At 34.2% G+C, this 19,556-nt stretch overlaps 4 protein-coding genes across 6 annotated transcripts; 2 read left to right on the top strand and 2 right to left on the bottom strand.

Annotated features, from left to right (window-relative positions):
• The first annotated feature begins 4,833 nt into the window (after positions 1-4,833).
• On the top strand, positions 4,834-7,313 carry LOC126680684 (putative Peroxidase 48). Its single transcript, XM_050375850.2, has 4 exons — positions 4,834-5,383; positions 5,856-6,044; positions 6,123-6,288; positions 6,537-7,313. Exons 1-4 carry the CDS (start codon positions 5,057-5,059, stop codon positions 7,151-7,153), a joined length of 1,299 nt encoding a protein of 432 aa, XP_050231807.1. The 5' UTR covers positions 4,834-5,056; the 3' UTR covers positions 7,154-7,313.
• Positions 7,314-7,732: 419 nt separating this feature from the next.
• Positions 7,733-8,724, bottom strand: LOC126680686 (uncharacterized). The gene has a single exon (XM_050375852.2). It carries the CDS (start codon positions 8,565-8,567, stop codon positions 7,908-7,910), a length of 660 nt encoding a protein of 219 aa, XP_050231809.1. The 5' UTR covers positions 8,568-8,724; the 3' UTR covers positions 7,733-7,907.
• Positions 8,725-10,075: 1,351 nt separating this feature from the next.
• LOC126680681 (uncharacterized) lies at positions 10,076-15,667 on the bottom strand. Of its 3 annotated transcripts, none has more exons than XM_050375846.2 (10): positions 15,411-15,664; positions 14,682-15,323; positions 14,507-14,595; positions 13,483-13,836; positions 12,937-13,119; positions 12,817-12,846; positions 12,464-12,709; positions 11,993-12,214; positions 11,093-11,663; positions 10,076-10,667 (listed from the first exon to the last, which is right to left on the bottom strand). In XM_050375846.2, the coding sequence occupies exons 1-10, from the start codon at positions 15,556-15,558 to the stop codon at positions 10,453-10,455; spliced, it is 2,700 nt and encodes an 899-aa protein (XP_050231803.1). In that variant the 5' UTR covers positions 15,559-15,664; the 3' UTR covers positions 10,076-10,452. The 3 variants fall into 3 exon arrangements, 2 of the variants coding, with proteins under 2 accessions (XP_050231803.1, XP_050231802.1); XR_007641261.2 differs by adding an exon at positions 10,782-10,881 and having other exon boundaries at positions 10,579-10,667; positions 12,817-13,119; positions 15,411-15,667; XM_050375845.2 differs by having other exon boundaries at positions 12,817-13,119.
• A 174-nt stretch (positions 15,668-15,841) lies between these two features.
• On the top strand, positions 15,842-16,886 carry LOC126680687 (60S ribosomal protein L37-3-like). The gene is made up of 4 exons (XM_050375853.2): positions 15,842-15,961; positions 16,054-16,189; positions 16,462-16,563; positions 16,648-16,886. Exons 1-4 carry the CDS (start codon positions 15,959-15,961, stop codon positions 16,695-16,697), a joined length of 291 nt encoding a protein of 96 aa, XP_050231810.1. The 5' UTR covers positions 15,842-15,958; the 3' UTR covers positions 16,698-16,886.
• The last annotated feature ends 2,670 nt before the right edge of the window (positions 16,887-19,556 follow it).

Consider the following 19,556-nt stretch of genomic DNA (forward strand, 5'->3'; position numbering starts at 1 on the left):
ATCTTCGGTGTTTTTTTGTGTTTATTTAAAATAAAATAAAAAATTAAATTTAATAAATTATTAAATATTTCAGTATAATTATGAATTAATATTGTATTTTTAATTTATTTTTTCATCATTAATCTTAAAATTCATATTTTTTTTATTAAAATTAAACTCGTATTTAATTTTTCTAATATCAATGATAAGATGGGAATTAAAGTAGACATTTTATAAAAGTTAATAAAGTAGTTGAACAATCTTTTGTAGGGAACTTCTCGTATTCTTGAAAGGTGAGGGGAGAGCATAACAATGTGGAGCACCTAAGTCAAAGTATAAATTGCTCATGTTTAGCAAAAATAAGATGTGACGTGGAATATGTAAAACTTAATACTCCCTCCATTCTGAAATAGTTGTCGCTTTAGAGAGATTTTTTTGTTCCATAATACTTGTCACTTTAAAATACCAAGAAAGCATTTATTGCTATTTTTTCACATATATCCCTCATCAATTCGTTGAAAGAATACAAAAATACAAATAAAGAGTCATACTAATTAATGTTAACAAGTTTCAAGAAAGGCTAATTTAGTAAAGATACTTATAATTTTAGACATATTTATTGATTTCTTAATTTGTGTGAAAATGGCTAAAGCGACAACTATTTCAGAATGGAGGGAGTATAAGCATTCCCTTCATTAGACGAGTTCATTATAACAGAAAAGAATAAAGGGTCAATGCGCCCCCTAAACTTGTGACACGAGATCATCTAATCCAATTTATACTTTTTTGAGCAACTAACCCCAAAACTCTTCAATTTTAAATCAAATAACCCATAATTATATTTTTAAAATGTGTAAAATATAAATCGGAGGCGAGGGATGCAAAATAGTTATTAGATATTTTCCTAATTGTTGCGATATAATTATTCTAAATCTATTTTTTAAAATAAAAATATAAATTATGGGGTTATTTGACCCAAAAATGAAGAGTTTTGGGGTTAGTTGTTCAAAAAAATATAAATTGGGTTAAATGACCCCATGTTACAAGTTCAGGGGGCGCGTTAAACTTGTGAACTTTAATTCAATGTAACCCGACCGGCCATGGCGGTTATGAGAAATTTAGTGGCGCGACTTAACTACAGTACTAGCTTATGCAACTGTGTTGACTGTAATTAGACTTTGAAACCAGCTGCATCAATATTACTCTTATGATAAACCTAGCTAATCTGCAATGCAAATCATATTTTAAGGCATAACCAAATTTCGATTTACTTAGATTAAGATTGATATTCAACAATTACATGAGTGGAATTTGCTTCAAGCTTAAGTTGCTCACCTAGTTTATCATTGAAATCAAATTATTCTAATAAAAAAAATGAAAATGAAGATTATGAACCGACGACCTTGCAGTCATTATATACGATCAGATGGCTACAATATTAAACACGTCTATTGATCATACCGAGGTTGTGAATCTTTGGAAGGGATGTCGGCCAGCTAGGTGGCACAAACGGAAAGGCCATGACATGGCGATATTCAGTAAAAAATATTGATCGTAGCCAATAATAAGGAGAGTACACCAATTTCACTCTTCCGGTCTTTATGTTGAGCGAAATAATGCGAGGTTCATAAGGTTCATAATCATTCCTGGTATGCAAATACAAGACATTTGGGTCAATGGGGTCTATATATAGCCAGCACGTAGCTGTTGTAATCTAATGGAGGAATGCAATTGTGTTCTTATGACAGTCAATGACGGGAATCAAGCGGATTGAGCGAGTAATCTGCTAAACTTTTTAAATTTCTGATACATAATAATTCTCTAAAACGTAAGGTTTGAAGAGTTACTAAAATATATCTACTCACTTTGTTGAGGAAGTTAATGACAGGTTTGATCCATCAATAAGTGATGGCTCTTTTTGTGTTACATCGTAGTTGTTATCACCCGTACATATACATGGAATAAACTGGAATCCTACTTCCCTTTAAATCCTTATTCATGGCAAAATTATTAGAATAAGGATTCTAATAACCATAAAATTACTCTCGAGTAATTTTATCGTTATTAGAATTCCCTTTAAAATAATCTTTAAACACTTATAAAAGACTTAAACAGATAAATTAAAATAGAACATGACATAAGAAAATATTATTAAGATTATAGTTAGATTTTATTGAAGCACAAATGAGTATCCAAGGTGACAATTATTTTTAAAGAGAAAAACATCACATACATAATTATATATGCGGTTACTTCAAAAGTTCGCAAAATGGCTAAAGTTAAAATTAGAAAGAAATGATAGAAATATAGATTTTTTTCGGAGATATATAAGATAGAATTATTACATTTCTAACATATAACATATACATAAATATATACAAAATATTTACAAATTTTATACGTTGTTTACGTTTTCCACACCGCTCTCATGTTGAATACATCAATGCCGTAGGCGACGTAGCCTTTCTCTTTATAAACTTCATTTTTTTCCAGCCTTCTCTTGAATCGAGTCCAAAACCTCCGGTGTCTTGAACCTCCTTTCTGATCAACTGAGATAGGAGTTCATTGGTGATAAAAAATATAGATGAACATACTGGTTATGGAATTTCTTATTTTTGCCCAAAAACAGAAAGTACAGTGAAATTTTAACAATTGTTACTTGTAAAACAAATTACATAAAAACCAACATGAATTAAAGATTAAAAAATTAAAAAAAATAGAAATTTTAAACTTATATGTACATAGAAACAGGGGTAATTGATTTTGGAGGTCACTATACTTTTCAAAAATTGCAAAATGGTGACCGAACTTCAAAACGTAACATTTTAGTTATTATACTATTTGGTTATGTTATGATAGAAGGATTTTTGGTCACTGAAGAAAAATATTTCGAGTCGAATTTTTGTTGATTGTGTGTATATATAAAATATAAGGTATTATTTGTCATAAATAATCAAATTTTGATTACTACATATTTATAATTTGACCGTAAAACACTTAAAATTAAAACCCTCCAAAAATCACATATTTAAAAGTTTAGTAACCATTTTGTGACGTTTTAAAGTTCGGTCACCATTTTGCAATTCTTGAAAAGTGACCCTTAGAATCGATTACCCCAAAAACAGCAATCAAATGCTACATGCTTTTTTTTCTTGCTTTTGTAAAAAAATTAGGAAAAACTCATTTTCAGGTCCCTAAACTATACTACTTTTAATTATCTGGTCCTTAAACTAATTTTTGTCTTTTTCTAATCCCTAAACTCAGAAAAAACGTTTCTTTAAGTCCTTCGGTGTATGTCCGTTAAGAGCGTGGTCTCAAACTCTGTTAACAAACGTTAAAACATAAATTATTTTCCACATAGGAAAGAGAAATGCCTGGTAAAAGGTTCAAAAATAACCTTATAGGAACCTTTTGTACTCTTTTCCCTTTTATTTCCAATTTTGTGAAAGAACTTCAGTTGACCCATTGAAATCAACTAACTCATCTTCGTCTTCATCAAAATCTCAGATTATTAGAATTATTGTGATATCTTGCCATGGGAGCAAATTCTTTGACACAATGGAGGACCGTATAATTGTTGTTGTTAACAAACAAGTTTCAGCCTAGAGACTTACCGCTGTTGGAGAAGAAGACCTTGCTGCTACCGACGAGATGGAAGCCTTGACAACCGCCGCCGACGAACCAGCTTCTGCTGTCAAAAAGAGCAAGGATCTGACGAGTAGAAGGTCTTTACAGCTGCTTCCGTCGACGAACCAAATGTTGATGAAAAATTACGAGCCGCTACCTGTGACGGACGGACTATCGCGGGAGAAGGAAAATCAGTTGCTGCTGATGGAAAGACCGTCGCCGGAGAGAAACAGTTTGCTGTGTGTGTTTTTTGTGACCTGGTGACATAAACTATGTGTGTGTCAATAACAAAAGAAAATTCTTTGATAATTCATAGCTTGCACAAAGCACACCAAATGTTTGTTGAATTGCTTGAACCAATAGTTTCAGTGTTTTAAATCTTTGCATTGCAAATCCCCTATACAAAAGAAATAGATAAAAGAAAAGTTGACTGTGTATTCCAATTATTAGTGATTTCATGCTGATGTGTTCTTTGTTTAATTCGCATTCGGTTCGCTTTCGGATCTCACTACAAATTTTTCTCTCTGCGTTTTTCTTTTGGTTTTGTATGTTCTCCGCATTCTTCTCTTGTTAGGCGGTTGCCGTCGTCGGACGGCTGGACATCGGAGAAGAATGATCTGCCATTGTCGATAAATGAACCACCGCAGCTAGACCCGTCAATGGAGTTTCATGGATAATAGCTGCTGGAGTAGTAGTAATCATGATTACGACTACTGATATAAGTTATTGGATTTTACGAGTAAATTTCTGGAATTTAAAAGTTGGAAGATTTGCTTTTGATCTTTTGGAGTGTTGTGAAGAAAATAACGTGTTTGTTAGAGAAGAAAATGGAAAAAAGTATAAAAAGATTCTTAAAGTTACTTTTGATCTTTTTTAATATAGCTTATGTGGCATTTTTTAACAAGTTACTCTCCAATTTGAGAGAGTGATCTCACGCTCTTAACAGACATCTAACGAAGGATTTAAATATGCATTTTTTCTTAGTTTAGGGACCAGAAATAGACAAAAATTAGTTTAAGGACTAGATAATTAAAAGCGGTATAGTTTAAGGACCTGGAAATGAGTTTTTCCAAAAAATTAAACAAGTGTATGCAATCAAAGGGCATATTTTGATGGGTCATTACTTATTAGTCTATTAACAGAATCTCATCCAACGGTGCTGATGAGCCTTACGTTGACCTAAACTAAAAGTTTGCTAATTAACTCAAGGGCATTTTCATCACATCATAGAATTATTATACACACAAAACCTCCAACAAACTTTCGGTTATAAAGGGCAATTTAGTCATCCAGGAGCCCTAATCTTTCCCGCCCATTCCAAGAACTCCATTAAACCACCTGCAAAACCCACAAAGAAACCCCTAAATTAGGTCACTTGAATCCAAACACAGAACTCACACAAAACCCACAAAACTAAAGATCAGATAACCAATCTTTTTCAGTTCTGCAAATGGAAAACATGTTCAAAATGACCGTTTTTGTACTGATAATGTGTATCTTGATCTCTTTCAAGAACCAAACCTACAATAAAAATCATACCAGAGATTTAATCTTTGAAGAATTTGATCAGACTTGGGATACGTATCCATCTTTTTTCTTGTCTACAGAGCAAGACGAAGCCCATTCTCCAATAAGATCACTGGAATATGATTTTTATCGCAGCACTTGTCCTCAAGCTGAGAAAATTATTCAGAATGTTGTTCGGGAGTTGTACAAAGTCAAGTTCAGTGTCTCTCCTGCTCTCTTGAGGCTCGTTTTTCATGATTGTTTCGTTGCGGTAACTCGTTTTTCTTTCGTTCCTTTTCTTGTTTCTTGGTTTATTTGATCTGGGTTTTGGTTTAATTGATCTGGGTTTTGGTAAATTTGTGATCTTTAGTTGTTATTTAAGGGTTTTCTTTATTGTTCTTGTAATTTTTCTGTTTAATGTGAAATTAATATAGTTCTTCATGAAATGGGTGTTTGTGTTTTTGCCAGATTTGTGTTTGTTGTTGTTAATCTTCAAATGGGTATTCAATTTTCTAGGGTTTTGCCAGTGCTTTCTTTTAACATTTCCTTTATGATATTTGATTGATGATCTTGAAATAACAATTGCTGATAAGTTAGCATAGTAATTTTGTGAATGTTGATTGAATTTTGATCAGTGCTTTGTGAAGAACTCAAGTAGTTACAGACTTGCTCTGGAATTAAAGTCTAGTTCTTCTGAGTTCATTCCTAATTTGCATGATTTCTTGTTAATTGATCCTGTTTAGGGCTGTGATGCTTCTATTCTACTGGATGGTGTTGACGACAAAAAATCAGAGAAAGACTCTACCCCTAACCATAACTTGAAGGGATTTGATATAATTGACCTAATCAAGTCACAGGTTGAAGAAATTTGCCCTGGAATAGTTTCTTGTGCTGATATTGTTGTCTTGGCAGCGAGAGAAGGCGTTCTTCAGGTATAATTCTCCGCATTGATCCACCTTAAACTCTCTTTTTCACGATCAGGATCTAATTGTACTACTTGTGAATTTCAGGCAGGTGGTCCTTTCTATCCACTCTTCACTGGCAGAAGAGACAGTACTCAGTCTTTCTCAAATATGGCAGAGAATGAACTCCCGTCGCCCCATGCTGATCTATCCGACACCCTTGCATCTTTTGCATCTAGGGGCTTTGATGAAAGAGAAACTGTTAGTCTCTTAGGTACTACTTATCTCCTTTTCTTTTCGTACCTTGGTAGATTATTTTATGGAAACTTGCTGAGTCCTGTGCTTTGTTTTCGTTTCCATTTCCTGAAACTGATACTTCAAAACTTTCTGAAAGAATTGTTAGGCCAATTTCTGTTTCAGCATATTTCTGTTTCCTGTAGCATAGTCGATAGGAAGTCCTTAGAGCTTGTGTGAGTCTTCAGCTTCTGAATTTTCTTTTGTTTGGTTGAAAATGGCTCTCAGGTGGTCATAGCTTAGGAGTGGTCCACTGCAGATTCTTCGAAGACCGTCTCTATAATTTTAGCGGAACTAACAAGCCTGATCCCTCAGTGGATTCTCTATTCCTGAACTTTTTGAGGTCAAAATGCAACAGAAGTGATGCATCAGAGTCACCAACAGCATCATCTCCTTATGACAGCTCAGTGTCATCATCATATTCATCATCTACAAAAACACCAACCTCAAAACCCCTTAGCCCAATGGCATCATCAGCAGCACCATCACTTTCGTTCCGAGGATCATTGTCTTCTCCACCACCGCTTTGCCCTATACCATCAGTTCTCTACGAGAGTTCACTGCTTTCTGCACGTGAAGATACAGCAATCAATTTGGCTTACGAGGGACCTGGAATAGATTTCGGCACGCTGTACTACCGCAGTCTTCTGTATAATAGAGGAATCCTGTTTTCTGATCAGCAACTAATGGCTGCAGAAGAAACAGGAATTTGGGTCAGGGCATATGCTTCAGATGTGTACTTGTTCCGTAAGGACTTCGCCCAGACAATGATGAAGCTCTCTAATCTCCATGTCTTGACAGGCTCAGCAGGTCAGGTCAGGCGCAATTGTTCCAAGTTAGTATGACAAATGACTGACTATGAAAACTTTTGTTCACATATTCAAAACTATGGTTAATTTCTGTTTTTACCTTGTAAATGTAGTAGCAATAGTAAAAACAAACTGTCACATAAATGTTCAACAAATCTTATGAATACAAGAGAATTCTTCTTTCTTTAAAGTTTAATCACTCTGGCTGGTTGATGCTCTTATTCTGTGTTGCATGAAAATTTCTCGAGTTTAACATTTCGAAGTTTCATTTCCATTTTCGGCTGAAACTCCAGTACTGTTATTTATAGCCTATTTTTGTATAAACTATCATTTTGTTGTTACCCATTTCAGCGTTTCCGTTGCCATGCTTCATATATAGCTCTTATTTATTAGCATACACCTAAGGCTTTCAGTTTGGACCTTATGGAACAGTCCACTGTCTTTACCCTGAGACTTAATGAGCATTTGCATAGTAGATATTAAATACCATTATAATGTACTTGAGAACAGGCATTATAAATCTTGTGACTCCATTTATTGCATTAATTCAAGATAGAAACTATTATAGCAAACATTCCCCAATACAAAAGGCATGGTAATTTGAAAAATTTGTCGTTTTTAGAACACATTGTATGCATCTCACATTGGCAAAACATGATCAAGAACAGAAATCCAGGGAGAATATTTTGAAAGATGAATTTGCAGACTCATATTGCAAAATAAGGAACTATTAAAACAAGGAAACAATAGCATATACACACAGTAAAAACTCAGAAATATGGTAATCTACTTATAACCTAATCGAACTGAGTCTCCGCTTTGAACTGTTGATGCTAGCAGATGGCTGCGGAACAGAGAATTCTCTATGCATATCAGTGAAGAACTGATCGACAATGTCAAGATAAACCGGACTTCGAAGACGATTGTAGTAATGAAGCGCTTCTTCCACATCTAACACATGTTCTACATCATTTACATCCATCATTTCTAATTCTTTCATCTTTTTGGCAAGTGCATAGCCTCCTTCAATGTTCTTCTTTGCAAATTGTTTTTCTAGTTTTCTTGAGAGTGAAGTTTTCTTGTTTTTCTCTTCCTTAATTACCTCTTCTTTCTTCTTCAATGGACTCTTGGGAAGTTCAGCAGAATTTGCATTGCATTCATCTTTCTCTTCCTCTTTTTCTTCAAGCACAACTTCTTTCGAAACTACGAGACCGCTCTTCTTCTTCTTCCTCTTCATTGCCTTCTCAAGATCACACTCCCACTCATTGCAAAACTCAGTGTAGTACCCATCTGCCTGATGACTCTTTAGGCCACAATTGGCACATGAAAAGGGGTTGAAAGAAACTGATCTTGGTAGCTTTTGGTACCCTCCAAAGAAGAGGGACTTGAGATTTTTGAGAGTTTTGTGGAATAACAATTTGGACTTATCAATGGAGTCTCTTAGCTGCATTTCTAGGTTTGGTGTTTCAGTGTCTCTCTCTAACTACAAAACAGACACAACTCTTAATCTGGTTTGGCCTCTTGTTTCACTTCCAGATGTATACAGACAAGATAGATAGAGACAGTTGAAGAGTCTTAAAGTACTCCAGAGACAAAAGACAATTGAGTCATAAAAGCAATATTTGTTTTCTGCTTTAGCTTCTATCTCTTTTCTTTTGTCCATACCAGTATTTTAAAAACAGAACCCATGGCCGAATCGGTGTGGCTACCGGTTCAAGGCTCAGCCGGTTGAACCACTTAAATAAAACTAAATATATTTTTTAAATTTATACAATATAATATCTATACATTTAAAGTTCTAAAAAATATATATATAGGATATATAAGACTCTTAAAACAATAAAATAATATAATTAGACCTTATATAAGGAATTTTGTAAATTTTTTAAGGAAAAAAATAACTTGAAGATAATCAAATATATGAAAACCAACCGACTTTTATGGTTCATTCGGTTCAATGGTTCACTAGTTTGTTTTTTCGGTTCAAATAGGTTGAACCATATTTTCGGCTATTAAGAGGAACCGATTTTTGGTCAAACTGGTTGAACCGGCCGGTCCAGCCGGTTCATAAAACACTGGTCCTGACCCTTCACTTAGTCTTCCCTTCTTTAATGTGAAATTTCACAGCCCTTGGATTTGTATGGTCATAGATCAGAAGGCCAAGATTTAAAACATTGAGGATTTGCTTATCAAAAGGAAGTTTGTGTAGTTTTATAGGTAAGTGAACAGAAATCCAAATTTTGCCTTTATCATAAACAGAAAAAGGTGGCCCTATTTGTGCAAAAGTTGTTTAATAAAAGACAATTAGGGTATGGACTCAGGAATCAAATTCCAAACACCATGGTGTTTCATTTTATTTTTTTGACTCCTTGTTGTCTAAAGTGAAGTTATATCAATTAAGATGCAAAGCTAAAGCAAAAGGGTTGGTGAAAAAAAAGACTTATTTGATAATTCTTTCTGTTCAACTAAAATTAATCATACTAAATTTTGAATTTATGAAGCCATTAATTCAATATTCTACCAATTGCTTCATTAACAAGACTTTCTTATTAAGGATTACATTAGTTATCATTTTTCTTTAATATTTGATGATTTAGGGCTTTGATGCCACAGGAATTCTAGGTGAAGAGCCACCCCATTAGGTTTAATTTGCATTAAAATGGAAGAGATTGATGGACCCATATGGGTTTATGAGGTTGGGTCATAAAGAACAAAAATTAGTTAATATGAAGATAAGTTTCATTTAGATTTTTGTGTGGTGAAGTCACTTTCTCACAGTTGCCAATTCCAAGTGATGCCACTACCCTAACATTAATACCTTTAACATTTCATAATTATATAGCTTTCCATAGATTGTATGTAAGAATATGTAGTTTAAACTTTTTTTATGACCCTATTGCCTTTGTGAGTTGTGTCCCTAGAGGACCTTAATAATTACAAATCTCATACATGAATGAATTGGATCACAAAAAAACAAATTCCTATGAAATAATTATACATAATGTTACTAATTCTATCCAATCTGAATTTTCTGCTGTAATTGATCTATAACCTAAGGGAGTCCTATTCCATATAATACAGTTAAAGTGTGTTACTATAAGAGAATATGAGCTTTTATAACAATTACAGCAGACTCACAGACTTGGAATTAAATCAATACTAATCTCTTGTAGAAACTTGCCTTGGCCTGAGCTTATATCTTCTTGCAAAACTGGCTGAGACGCGCATCGAGAACTTGTTTTCCAGGATCTTTAATGGTGGCATCAGCAATTCAGCATACTGGACTGTATAATGTGTTGATACTTCAAATTCTGTACATAATCCAACAGCAGCTTCTACTGGGAATTTTTGTTCTTGTGCAATTTAAAGAACCGATGCAATAATCTGTGGACTTCCCCGTAGCTGCTGGTTGCAGATACCAAACTCTCTTGTATCCATCGTGGAAGCTTGTGAGTTGGATGGGAGAAACTTCTTTTTGAGGAATCAGATGCATAACGCATGTCAACTAACAAAATTGCTGCATAATCATTTATGTGTCGTATTGCTCTACCTGAAGTCAGAAAAAAACATTGTTTAAGACGGTCATCTAATGAATCAGTGTTCATACATCAGATTTCAAACTTAGCCAACTTAACAAAGGATAAGAGTCTACTATCGCTAATACATAGTGTATTTTGTGTTCATTGTGCTGTTATTGAGCTGACTGAGAGTTCTGAATTGCCAACTTAACTAACTCGACCCCTAGTCAACCAACAGCCTCATCCCTAAGCAGAAAATAAAGCAATGTATTACTTACAATCTATATTCAACCTTTTTATAAAGGTGATATACTTGAGCTTATTTAAAAAAATAACTGAGTGGGCAGTTGCCTAGTTTTGATTCTAATGCGTATAAAACATCACAGTAAGTACGTCAAATTCACTTCAGTTAATCAACTTGCCTTTTTATAAGGATGAAATAACATTGACTACTCACCAATGGATTGGTTCACAGCTTTCATGCAGAGGTTTTCATAGTATTCTTGTCCTCTGCGCTTGCAACTCCTTAAGATGCTGAATGCAGCCTGAACATCCCCACTAAAATACTGATCACCAGGTGAAATTTTGAGGCTTTTGGTAGAATTTGACTCTCCCAAACTTTCAATATACTTCACCCTCTCCATCAACTCAATGTCGGAAGGGCTTGGATAAGGAAGTCCCACCATAACTATGCATCGACCCATCCCATCACTAAAGTTGATGCCTTCTGAAATCTTTCCACCAACTACAGCTAGGATTATTGCACCATTGAAAGGCGAGATGTCTTCTTTTGAAGCTGAAGACAATGTTTCAATTGTTTCCTTGTATTCCTTGAGAACAATTTCCACATCAGAATTTCTTCTAGGCTCTCTGAAGACACGCTTTTTCTTCTTAATCCTTTCAAGAATGCCCGATGTTTTCCATGCATCATAAACTGTTCCTTCATATTCAAACGAGGAGAAGAATACAACGATACCTTCAGGAACAATCGCCACTAGATTGCAAAGCAAGAGCCCCAGCTCTTCTATCTATAAATTTGAGACCATGAATACAATTTAGTTAGCCATGGTTTCTAGGAAAAGAAATAGAGAAAATAGAAGGAAAATCAGTCCTTAAAATTGTTTTGATAAAATTTGAAGCAGTGTTTTTCAGTAAAGGCGACAACGTTAATTAGCACTACCAGGTAATAAGAGCCCATAGTTTAAAGACGCTCAATTAGAGTTCCATAGTCTAATTCCAAATGAATTATATAAATGTAATACACAATAAATGATAGCTTGCAAACCAATTTTATATAAAAGATTAATTGCAGTATAAGTCTAATAGATCACTAACTTGCAGTCTGCAAGACACTAACCGTTTTTAACGAGCTTCTAGAGCTATAGCTAAAATCAAAAGATTGACCAGACGGGCCATGGGAAACTGCAATTGGCAAAATATTCTCAGGTGGGACAATATGACTACAAGAAAAGAAATGCAGTTGATTTTGTGGGAGCCAAGGAAAGAGTTGCTCCCTTGTCTCTTCAATAGGTTGCAGAGTCCCTCCTGCCATTACAATAGCATGTGCTTCATCTACAATCTGCAATATTCAGAAGAAGAAAAAAATCATTCTCTTGATTAGATAACTGATAAAAGAGAAAAAAAGAAAAATAAACTAACTTCCTATTTGGTAAAACTTTAAATTTTATCCTCATCCTTCTGATACCTTATCTTCAAAGAATATGCTGACAAGAATCTATATTTAGAAACATGTTTTGTGCCCTAATCACTTGTATGCAATTTCTGAAAATCTAAAGGGAATCTAAGAAATTGTAAATTCTTGACAGACCTCTGAGAACATCTTTTCCCCTGTGAGCATGACATACTTCAGAAATCCTCCTTGTTTTCCAGAGGATGTTACTCTTGATTTTGAGATTATTATGCGTCCATCGCCATCATTATTTTCCAGTGATACCAACATGCCTAGCAATGAGCGGAAACTGGAAAGAGCGCTCCGCTCCTCATCCAATTCACCACTGTCATTAACAACCAGTTCTGTGTGCAAAGTTGCCATCTTTTCGCCGTATCCACTTACCTGGTAATACAATCATACTAAGCTTAAAATGGGATAATGATGATGATTATTATAGAATTGGTTGCCATTATTCTTTTACAAAAATAAAAAGTCGGAACAAGCTAAACCTTGTGGACAATGTTGCTGTCTTTTATATACTGGAGCAATTTGAAAAAATTAATGTTGTCTATATTAAGAGAAAATAGAAAATCATTAATGGACATAGAAGTATCAAAGGCAGCTTTTACTTCATCTGCTTTCTCTTCAGTTTGGCAAGTATTCACATGGCTGAAAACCTTCTCACTGCATAAAGTTTGCCGGAAAGCCCTTATAACAACCATCAGAGTTTGGATATATCTTCGATTACCAGGTCCCAACATATTGCAAAACCTTGCAAAGTACTTCTCTATGTTGGAATGCACATGATCCAACTGAGCAGAAAAAAAAAAACAAAACAAGCGTTACTGAATCCTGTTAGAATTATATTTTTGATATCAACATCAAATAAGTTTGTTATTGAATCTTTCCCATGCATATCGAGGTCATGAAATGTATCATTCAGTTTAACATAATGAAACTCGGACCAAGTTTAACAAGCTTCCAGAGCAGATGGATGACAATATCTTTACTGGTCAACTAGACTTCAGAAGAGCGCCCACAGACCTAGCCTACAGTAGGTGTATATCTCAGTTTGTAGAGCTCTCAAGTTCGACTCCGTTGTAAACAAAATACAGAAAAGCAAGACTTCAAAGGAACAATGCAGAAGAGGCAAATCCAGAAGAAAGTTTACATACCTCTGACAATGTAATTTTTGCATCATGCATACTGATCAGGGAGTCAGCCAGATTATGCGCCTCATCTATTATAACAATACTCTTCTTCAAGTTCAGTCCAAGCATTTCTCGTGATGATTTTGATAGGAGAGATTGATATGGGAGAACCACAAGGTCAGCTGTTAGGATCATGCTTCGGGAGCCATAATATGGACAAGTTCCAATACTTCTTCCTACTCGAACAAGATCTTCAATATCCAGAGCTCCTTCATGAGAAATCTCATCCCTAAATTGCCTTTGGAGCTTATGTTTTCTAAGCATTGGACAACCAGGAGTAACTTTGGACCGGCGTGCTCTTCCCTCCATACTTATGCTCTGAAATCATCACCTAAATAGAATTAGTTAAGAAAGATCTTCATTCCAGAAGCATAGATATCATTTACATCAAAATGAATAGGTTGAGTTCAATAGCTTATACAGCATTGTGCCAAAAACCGTGAACCAAGAAGTTGATAGTTATTTTCTTTCAGCAATGTGCAAAATGACAATATGAATGGTCTTGTGAAGATTTTTCTAAATTTCAAGCCACTTTTTTGTTAAAAATGAGTTCACTATAGAAACGGAAGAGCAAGTCTGCAAAGAGGATGAGTTCTGAAACTTGCAAACCAACCATAATTCAGCTAACTATATATCCAGAAATTACATGCAGTATAGAGCTATTTAGAGTAAAATCCGCCATTTCACATGGAGTCCGTATTTATGTATATGAACTTCTCACATTATTCTCGTATGGCATTCACTAATCTAGAATCAAAGAGCTAATTGGCCTCAGAAATTAATTTCCAAAACTTAAACAAGTGCTTCTAAACTATTTCAGAAGTCAATAACTAAGATTCCAAAAGGACAATAAAAAAATCAGGAACTTAAACAATTTTCATATATAGTTTTACAGCATTTCTGTATGCGGAATTAAAAAGATCCTGATATTCTAAAACCCTCATATCCACAAATTTGAACATAAGGACTGACACAAGAATCTCCATACCTTGATTTTAGGGACATCGGTTTTCTTTTTGTTTTGAAGCTCTAAGCATCGTTCATTAATTCGTGTAGCATTTCCAAGTTTCAAAACCTCTGAAACACCAAAAGCAGAAATTAACCATACAAATACAGACACAACACCACAATGAAATCAAATCACATAGTACAAACACACATACCTTCATTAATACACATATTCTTCCTAGACCCCAAACACACAACCGTTATCTCATTAGCAAAGCTAGTCTTTCTCAACTCCTTAATAAACTGCGAAAGTTGTGAATGCGTCCGACTACAAAAATAAACCCTAAAATCCTTCGCCTCCTCTTCATTATCATACCCGTCTTTTTCCTTTTCCTCATCACTCGATGAACTAACTAAACCCCCACCTTTCCTCTTCAATCTCCCCGTCCCAGTTGTCCCCCCTTCACCATCATCACTTTCATATTCCTCCAACAAAAAGTCCTCATCGCTCAACTCCACCTCACCCTTTGTCTTTAGCAAACTCGCATTTCCTTTCTTCACATTACACTCCCCCTCCTTGAAAACACGAGAAAACGTTTCTCTATAGCCTTCCCTAGTCTTCCTAAACCCTAATTTCTCCGTCTTCGCATTTTTCTTTTCTCTTTTATCATCATCAATACTAGCAACAACAAAATCTCTCATCCAATCAGGCTCATCCTCATCACCACCGCCATCATCATCTAACTTCCGACTCTTATCAAATTCAAGTTCCGATTTCGACTTCGATTTCTCCTTTTGGTTTTGATCATGAACCCATTGCAAAACACTACATATGATAGATAAAGTTTTTCCAGTACCTAAATTAATTATAACAACAACAATAATTTAACATTTGAAATAAAACAAAATTGAAATCAAATATAAAAAAATTAACTTAATTTGACCTGTAGGGCTTTCAAGCATGGAAATGCCGCCTTTATCTAAAAATTGATAAAGGGACTTCATAAAATCGATCTGAATCGAGTACGGATTGTACGGAAATCCTGGGAATTTTGGTTCATTTTCTGCTTCTTCTTCGATTTTGATTCCCATTTTTTTGTGGAATCTTCAAGCTGATAATTTCGTTTTTGGTTTAAGCTTAATTATGTCTTTGATAATTTTCCCGCCAAAACTATGAGCAAAGGGGATTTTTTGTGTTTCTGTTTGGCTGTAGTGATTAGTCTGTTCTGGCTGAGAATTAGTACATATTTGGATCTTAAGGCCCAGTAATAGCTAATGACCGACCCATTAAATTATAATTTCTTTCCAATTATAACTTGACACGCAATTCATTACCATAGAGTCGTACACACGTGATCGAAACTCCCCTTTCCTCCCTTACAACCCTAAAAACCCTAATTTGTATAAATCTCAGCAAAAACGCCGCGTTCCCTCTTCAACAACCCTAGAACTCAACTCCTCCGTCAGCTAGGGTTTCTCCGCATCCACCGCAATGGTAGTAATCCAATCGATCAACTCTCATTTCTTTCAATCTGTATAAAAATTATGAATTCTCGTTACTGATTCAACTTTGTAAATGAATCGCAGGGTAAGGGAACAGGAAGTTTCGGTAAGAGAAGGAACAAGACTCACACGCTCTGTGTGAGGTGCGGCCGCCGTAGTTTCCACCTCCAGAAGAGCCGCTGCTCCGCTTGTGCTTACCCCGCTGCTCGCCTGAGAAAGTGTACGCAACTCTAATTATTACTTATAAATATTCCAATATAGTAAATGCCTGATTCATTTGTTGCTTGAATGAGGTGGCACAACCATTTGAGTTGTATAATGATACTTGAATTATTTATTTATAGATATGTATGATTGATCTTCGGAATTGGCTTTGTATTTTATATGATAATTAAATTAACTGTGCAAGAGTGGGGTGGCCTGTATATTCAGTATTCTTTGTGTATGATACTTGAGTTTGCAAGGTTTCTTATGTTATTTTGCGGTATTTAGACAATTGGAGCGAGAAGGCTCTCCGGAGAAAGACAACCGGAACAGGAAGAATGAAGTACCTACGCAACTTGCCTCGTAGGTTCAAGAGTGGTTTCAGAGAAGGTAAAAAGGATACATTTTGTTTAATCTTTTATTCATTTTGTTTGTATATGTTATTCTGAGCTGTCTCTGGTTTTAATTGTATAGGTACTCAAGCTGCACCAAGGAAGAAGACCGCAGCTGCAGCATCTTCGTAAGGTGTTAGAAGGGTTGTTTTGGAAGTGCCGATTATAGATTTAGTGAGCAATTATATGTTGGTGCAACTTTTGTGAGGAAACTTTTGTGACGGTATTTAATCAATTTTAGCTTTTGCTTTTGATTTTGTAAGAGGATTTACAGTTGCTATTTCTTTGACCATTTAATTACTTTATGTTTCTAAGTGTTAATGCTGGTCGACTTCCTAATAGCGTATCACTGTCTTTAATATTGAATTAAAGATGAAACACTTTATGCAATCTATGCCTGCATATTAGTGTGGTAGTTCTGTCTTAGTATTATCTGCACTGTTATTTGCGTTGGCTGAGTCAGGTTTCACTGTTCAGAGAGGTGTTTTGATTGTTCGATGAAGTAACGGTGAACGATATTGTAAATTTCTGTTTTCATGAGTTGTGACCTAAAATGCATTGCTGTAGAAGCAGTCCTTGTTTAGGAAAATTTAGTAGCAATTGAATTTGGCGGATATGCTCAGACACACTGGGTGATGATCTTTCACATATCTCGTTTGTGTTTTAACTTGCTTATTTGTTCCTTTTATACCGCTGCTTCAAGTGGAGTTTTGCTACCTCTCTGCACTAACTGATTTGTATTAACACTTGGAATTTCCCTATGGCTCTAAATGAACTGGCATTGATGCTCATTTTTTCGTGTTCAACTTGCTTGCTGCTTCAAGTTGAGTATAAATTTGTTTTTATGCTTTTTGATTTCCATTAGAACCCTTATATTTCTTAGGTTTAAAAATGAACTGAGCTTCTCATGAGCTACTTGGAGTTTGGTTTGAGCTTGTTTATTAATCAAAATGTTATGAGCTTGAATTTATTTGTAATAGCTTGTTTATTAATCTAACAAATCTGAGCTATGTAACTTTTTGTTTATTTAGTAGCATCATAAACAAGCTGAGATTGAATTTAGTTGGTGGCTTTAGTTTGTGCGTATTTAATTATGAATTTATGATGCGACCTGTTTATGATTAATGAATATCATAACATGATTGAATGAACAATTTTAATAAGTTTATTTATTAAAAAAATTAGCACTTCTATTGGTATATAAACATCCGAATTTTTAAAAAACCATGTACAAGATTTGAGCTTGAAATTGACTTATTTGGCACAAATGAATAAAATACTAGTCGAGTTCAAAGATTATAATTTAAATCAGGTCAATTTCAGTCATGAAAACTTTAGTCCAGACTAGAACTCGATCCAGTTTGAATACTCTTAATATTGTTTAATATTTAGCACTTTCATCGACTTGCAAACGTGCTAATTTTAGAAGAAAAATAGATTGTTCGGTCTGACTCCTTAGTATTACAAGCTGTTCGCTTTTGATATTGAATATTTGATATTCTGGTAATAATATACAGGAACACACAATTTTTGCACCAAAACATGTATTTATATGCTCTTTTAGTACAAAATAACAAAAAACATACTAATATATCCCTCCAATAAGTCTATTGGAATTGGCTCTGTATCAATGGAATCTCATCATCCATACATAGTTATGAAAAAAATAGTTAATTTTCGGTATGGAACAAAATTTTTGGCAACGAAAGACTCGACTTTTGAATTAAAAAAAATTATTTTCGATTTTTAAAAACCACTCCATGTCTTGAATTTCTTTTTTTTTTCTTTTTGATAATTGGAAAGGAAACGTATTGGTGGAAAAAATTGAACCAACAGCTGAACAGAATATTGTTTATACTATTTGAGTTATTCCTTATGCAATTTATACACTTAATAGTGAATAAATTTTTGTTTTAGAGCAAATTACTTTAAGGTGTCTCACGTTTGTCATAATTCACAGTTTGGTACTCTTTATTTGAAAATCAAACGATTTGATACTTCAGTTTTGATTTTATAAAGTATAAGAGTCTTCTGTCAATTCCGTTAATAATTTGAAATTTACTTCCAAACGATTTGGTATCTCAATTTTAATTATATAAACGACTTGGTAACTCAGTTTTAATTATATAAACGACTTGATACCTCATTTTCAAACGATTTGTTATCTCACATTTCATTTAGTTAATGATTTAGTACCTATATTTAACAGAAGTGTGTTATAGTTTACAAAATTAAAACTGAGATATCCAATTATTTGATTTTCAAATAAAAGGTAGCAAACTGTAAATTATAAAATACACTTTAGAATTATTTGCTCTTATTTTTATCCGAAATCTCTTTTTCTTTGTCTTTTTTACTGCTTTGTCAATCTTCACGTGTTTTTAAATCATTACTGTTAATTAGTTTTTTTTCTATATATTTATTTACCTTATATTACATGTGTAAGTCAGACAGATTCTCTCTTTATATTACATATATAACTTTCTCTAGTGAGTGCTATCATTACTCCTATGTATATTTATGTGTAACTCTCTCTTGTAATTGTTAAAATCTTATAATTTAAATTTTCGATTCTAAATTGGAAAAATTCTTAGGTAGAATTGATTTGAGTTACCAAAGATTGTCTGGTCGTCTAACACATCGTTTCACATGAATGTCGTTTTTTTTTAACTTTAATGTAAAGTATAATATGACCAGAACAGAAAATAAAGATACTAAAACAATAAAATAGCTCTCCAACTGTTACTAAACGTTTGACTTTCTCTATCTTGCAAGCAAACTTTTCCTCTAAATTATGGAAAATTCTTACCTAGACTTGATCCATAAATTTTCCAGCACCTATCCAATAAGGTGTTAGAAAATATAACACAATTTTCTCTTTATTCTCGTTATTTTTTTTCTTCTTATTTCTCTAACACCTCATTGGATAGATCCGTGAATTTTTCATTGACCGGGTCTAGGTAAAAAATTTCCATTAATTACATCAGGATA

This window comes from Mercurialis annua, linkage group LG5 (assembly GCF_937616625.2).
Source record: "Mercurialis annua linkage group LG5, ddMerAnnu1.2, whole genome shotgun sequence".
Taxonomy (NCBI): Eukaryota; Viridiplantae; Streptophyta; class Magnoliopsida; order Malpighiales; family Euphorbiaceae; genus Mercurialis; species Mercurialis annua.

Bases quoted from the DNA above. Each gene is read 5' to 3' on its own strand.
- LOC126680684 (XM_050375850.2), top strand. From the start codon at position 5,057: ATGGAAAACATGTTCAAAATGACCGTTTTTGTACTGATAATGTGTATC. The intron at 6,045-6,122 runs GTATAATTCTCC...TGTGAATTTCAG, and splicing joins CGAGAGAAGGCGTTCTTCAG to GCAGGTGGTCCTTTCTATCC. The intron at 6,289-6,536 runs GTACTACTTATC...AATGGCTCTCAG, and splicing joins AGAAACTGTTAGTCTCTTAG to GTGGTCATAGCTTAGGAGTG.
- LOC126680687 (XM_050375853.2), top strand. The intron at 16,190-16,461 runs GTACGCAACTCT...TGCGGTATTTAG, and splicing joins CGCTGCTCGCCTGAGAAAGT to ACAATTGGAGCGAGAAGGCT. The intron at 16,564-16,647 runs GTAAAAAGGATA...TTAATTGTATAG, and splicing joins CAAGAGTGGTTTCAGAGAAG to GTACTCAAGCTGCACCAAGG.
- LOC126680681 (XM_050375845.2), bottom strand. From the start codon at position 15,558: ATGGGAATCAAAATCGAAGAAGAAGCAGAAAATGAACCAAAATTCCCA. The intron at 14,596-14,681 runs GTATGTGTGTTT...TTGGTGTTTCAG, and splicing joins GAATATGTGTATTAATGAAG to AGGTTTTGAAACTTGGAAAT. The intron at 12,215-12,463 runs GTCTGTCAAGAA...TGAATATTGCAG, and splicing joins GGGAAAAGATGTTCTCAGAG to ATTGTAGATGAAGCACATGC.
- LOC126680686 (XM_050375852.2), bottom strand. From the start codon at position 8,567: ATGCAGCTAAGAGACTCCATTGATAAGTCCAAATTGTTATTCCACAAA.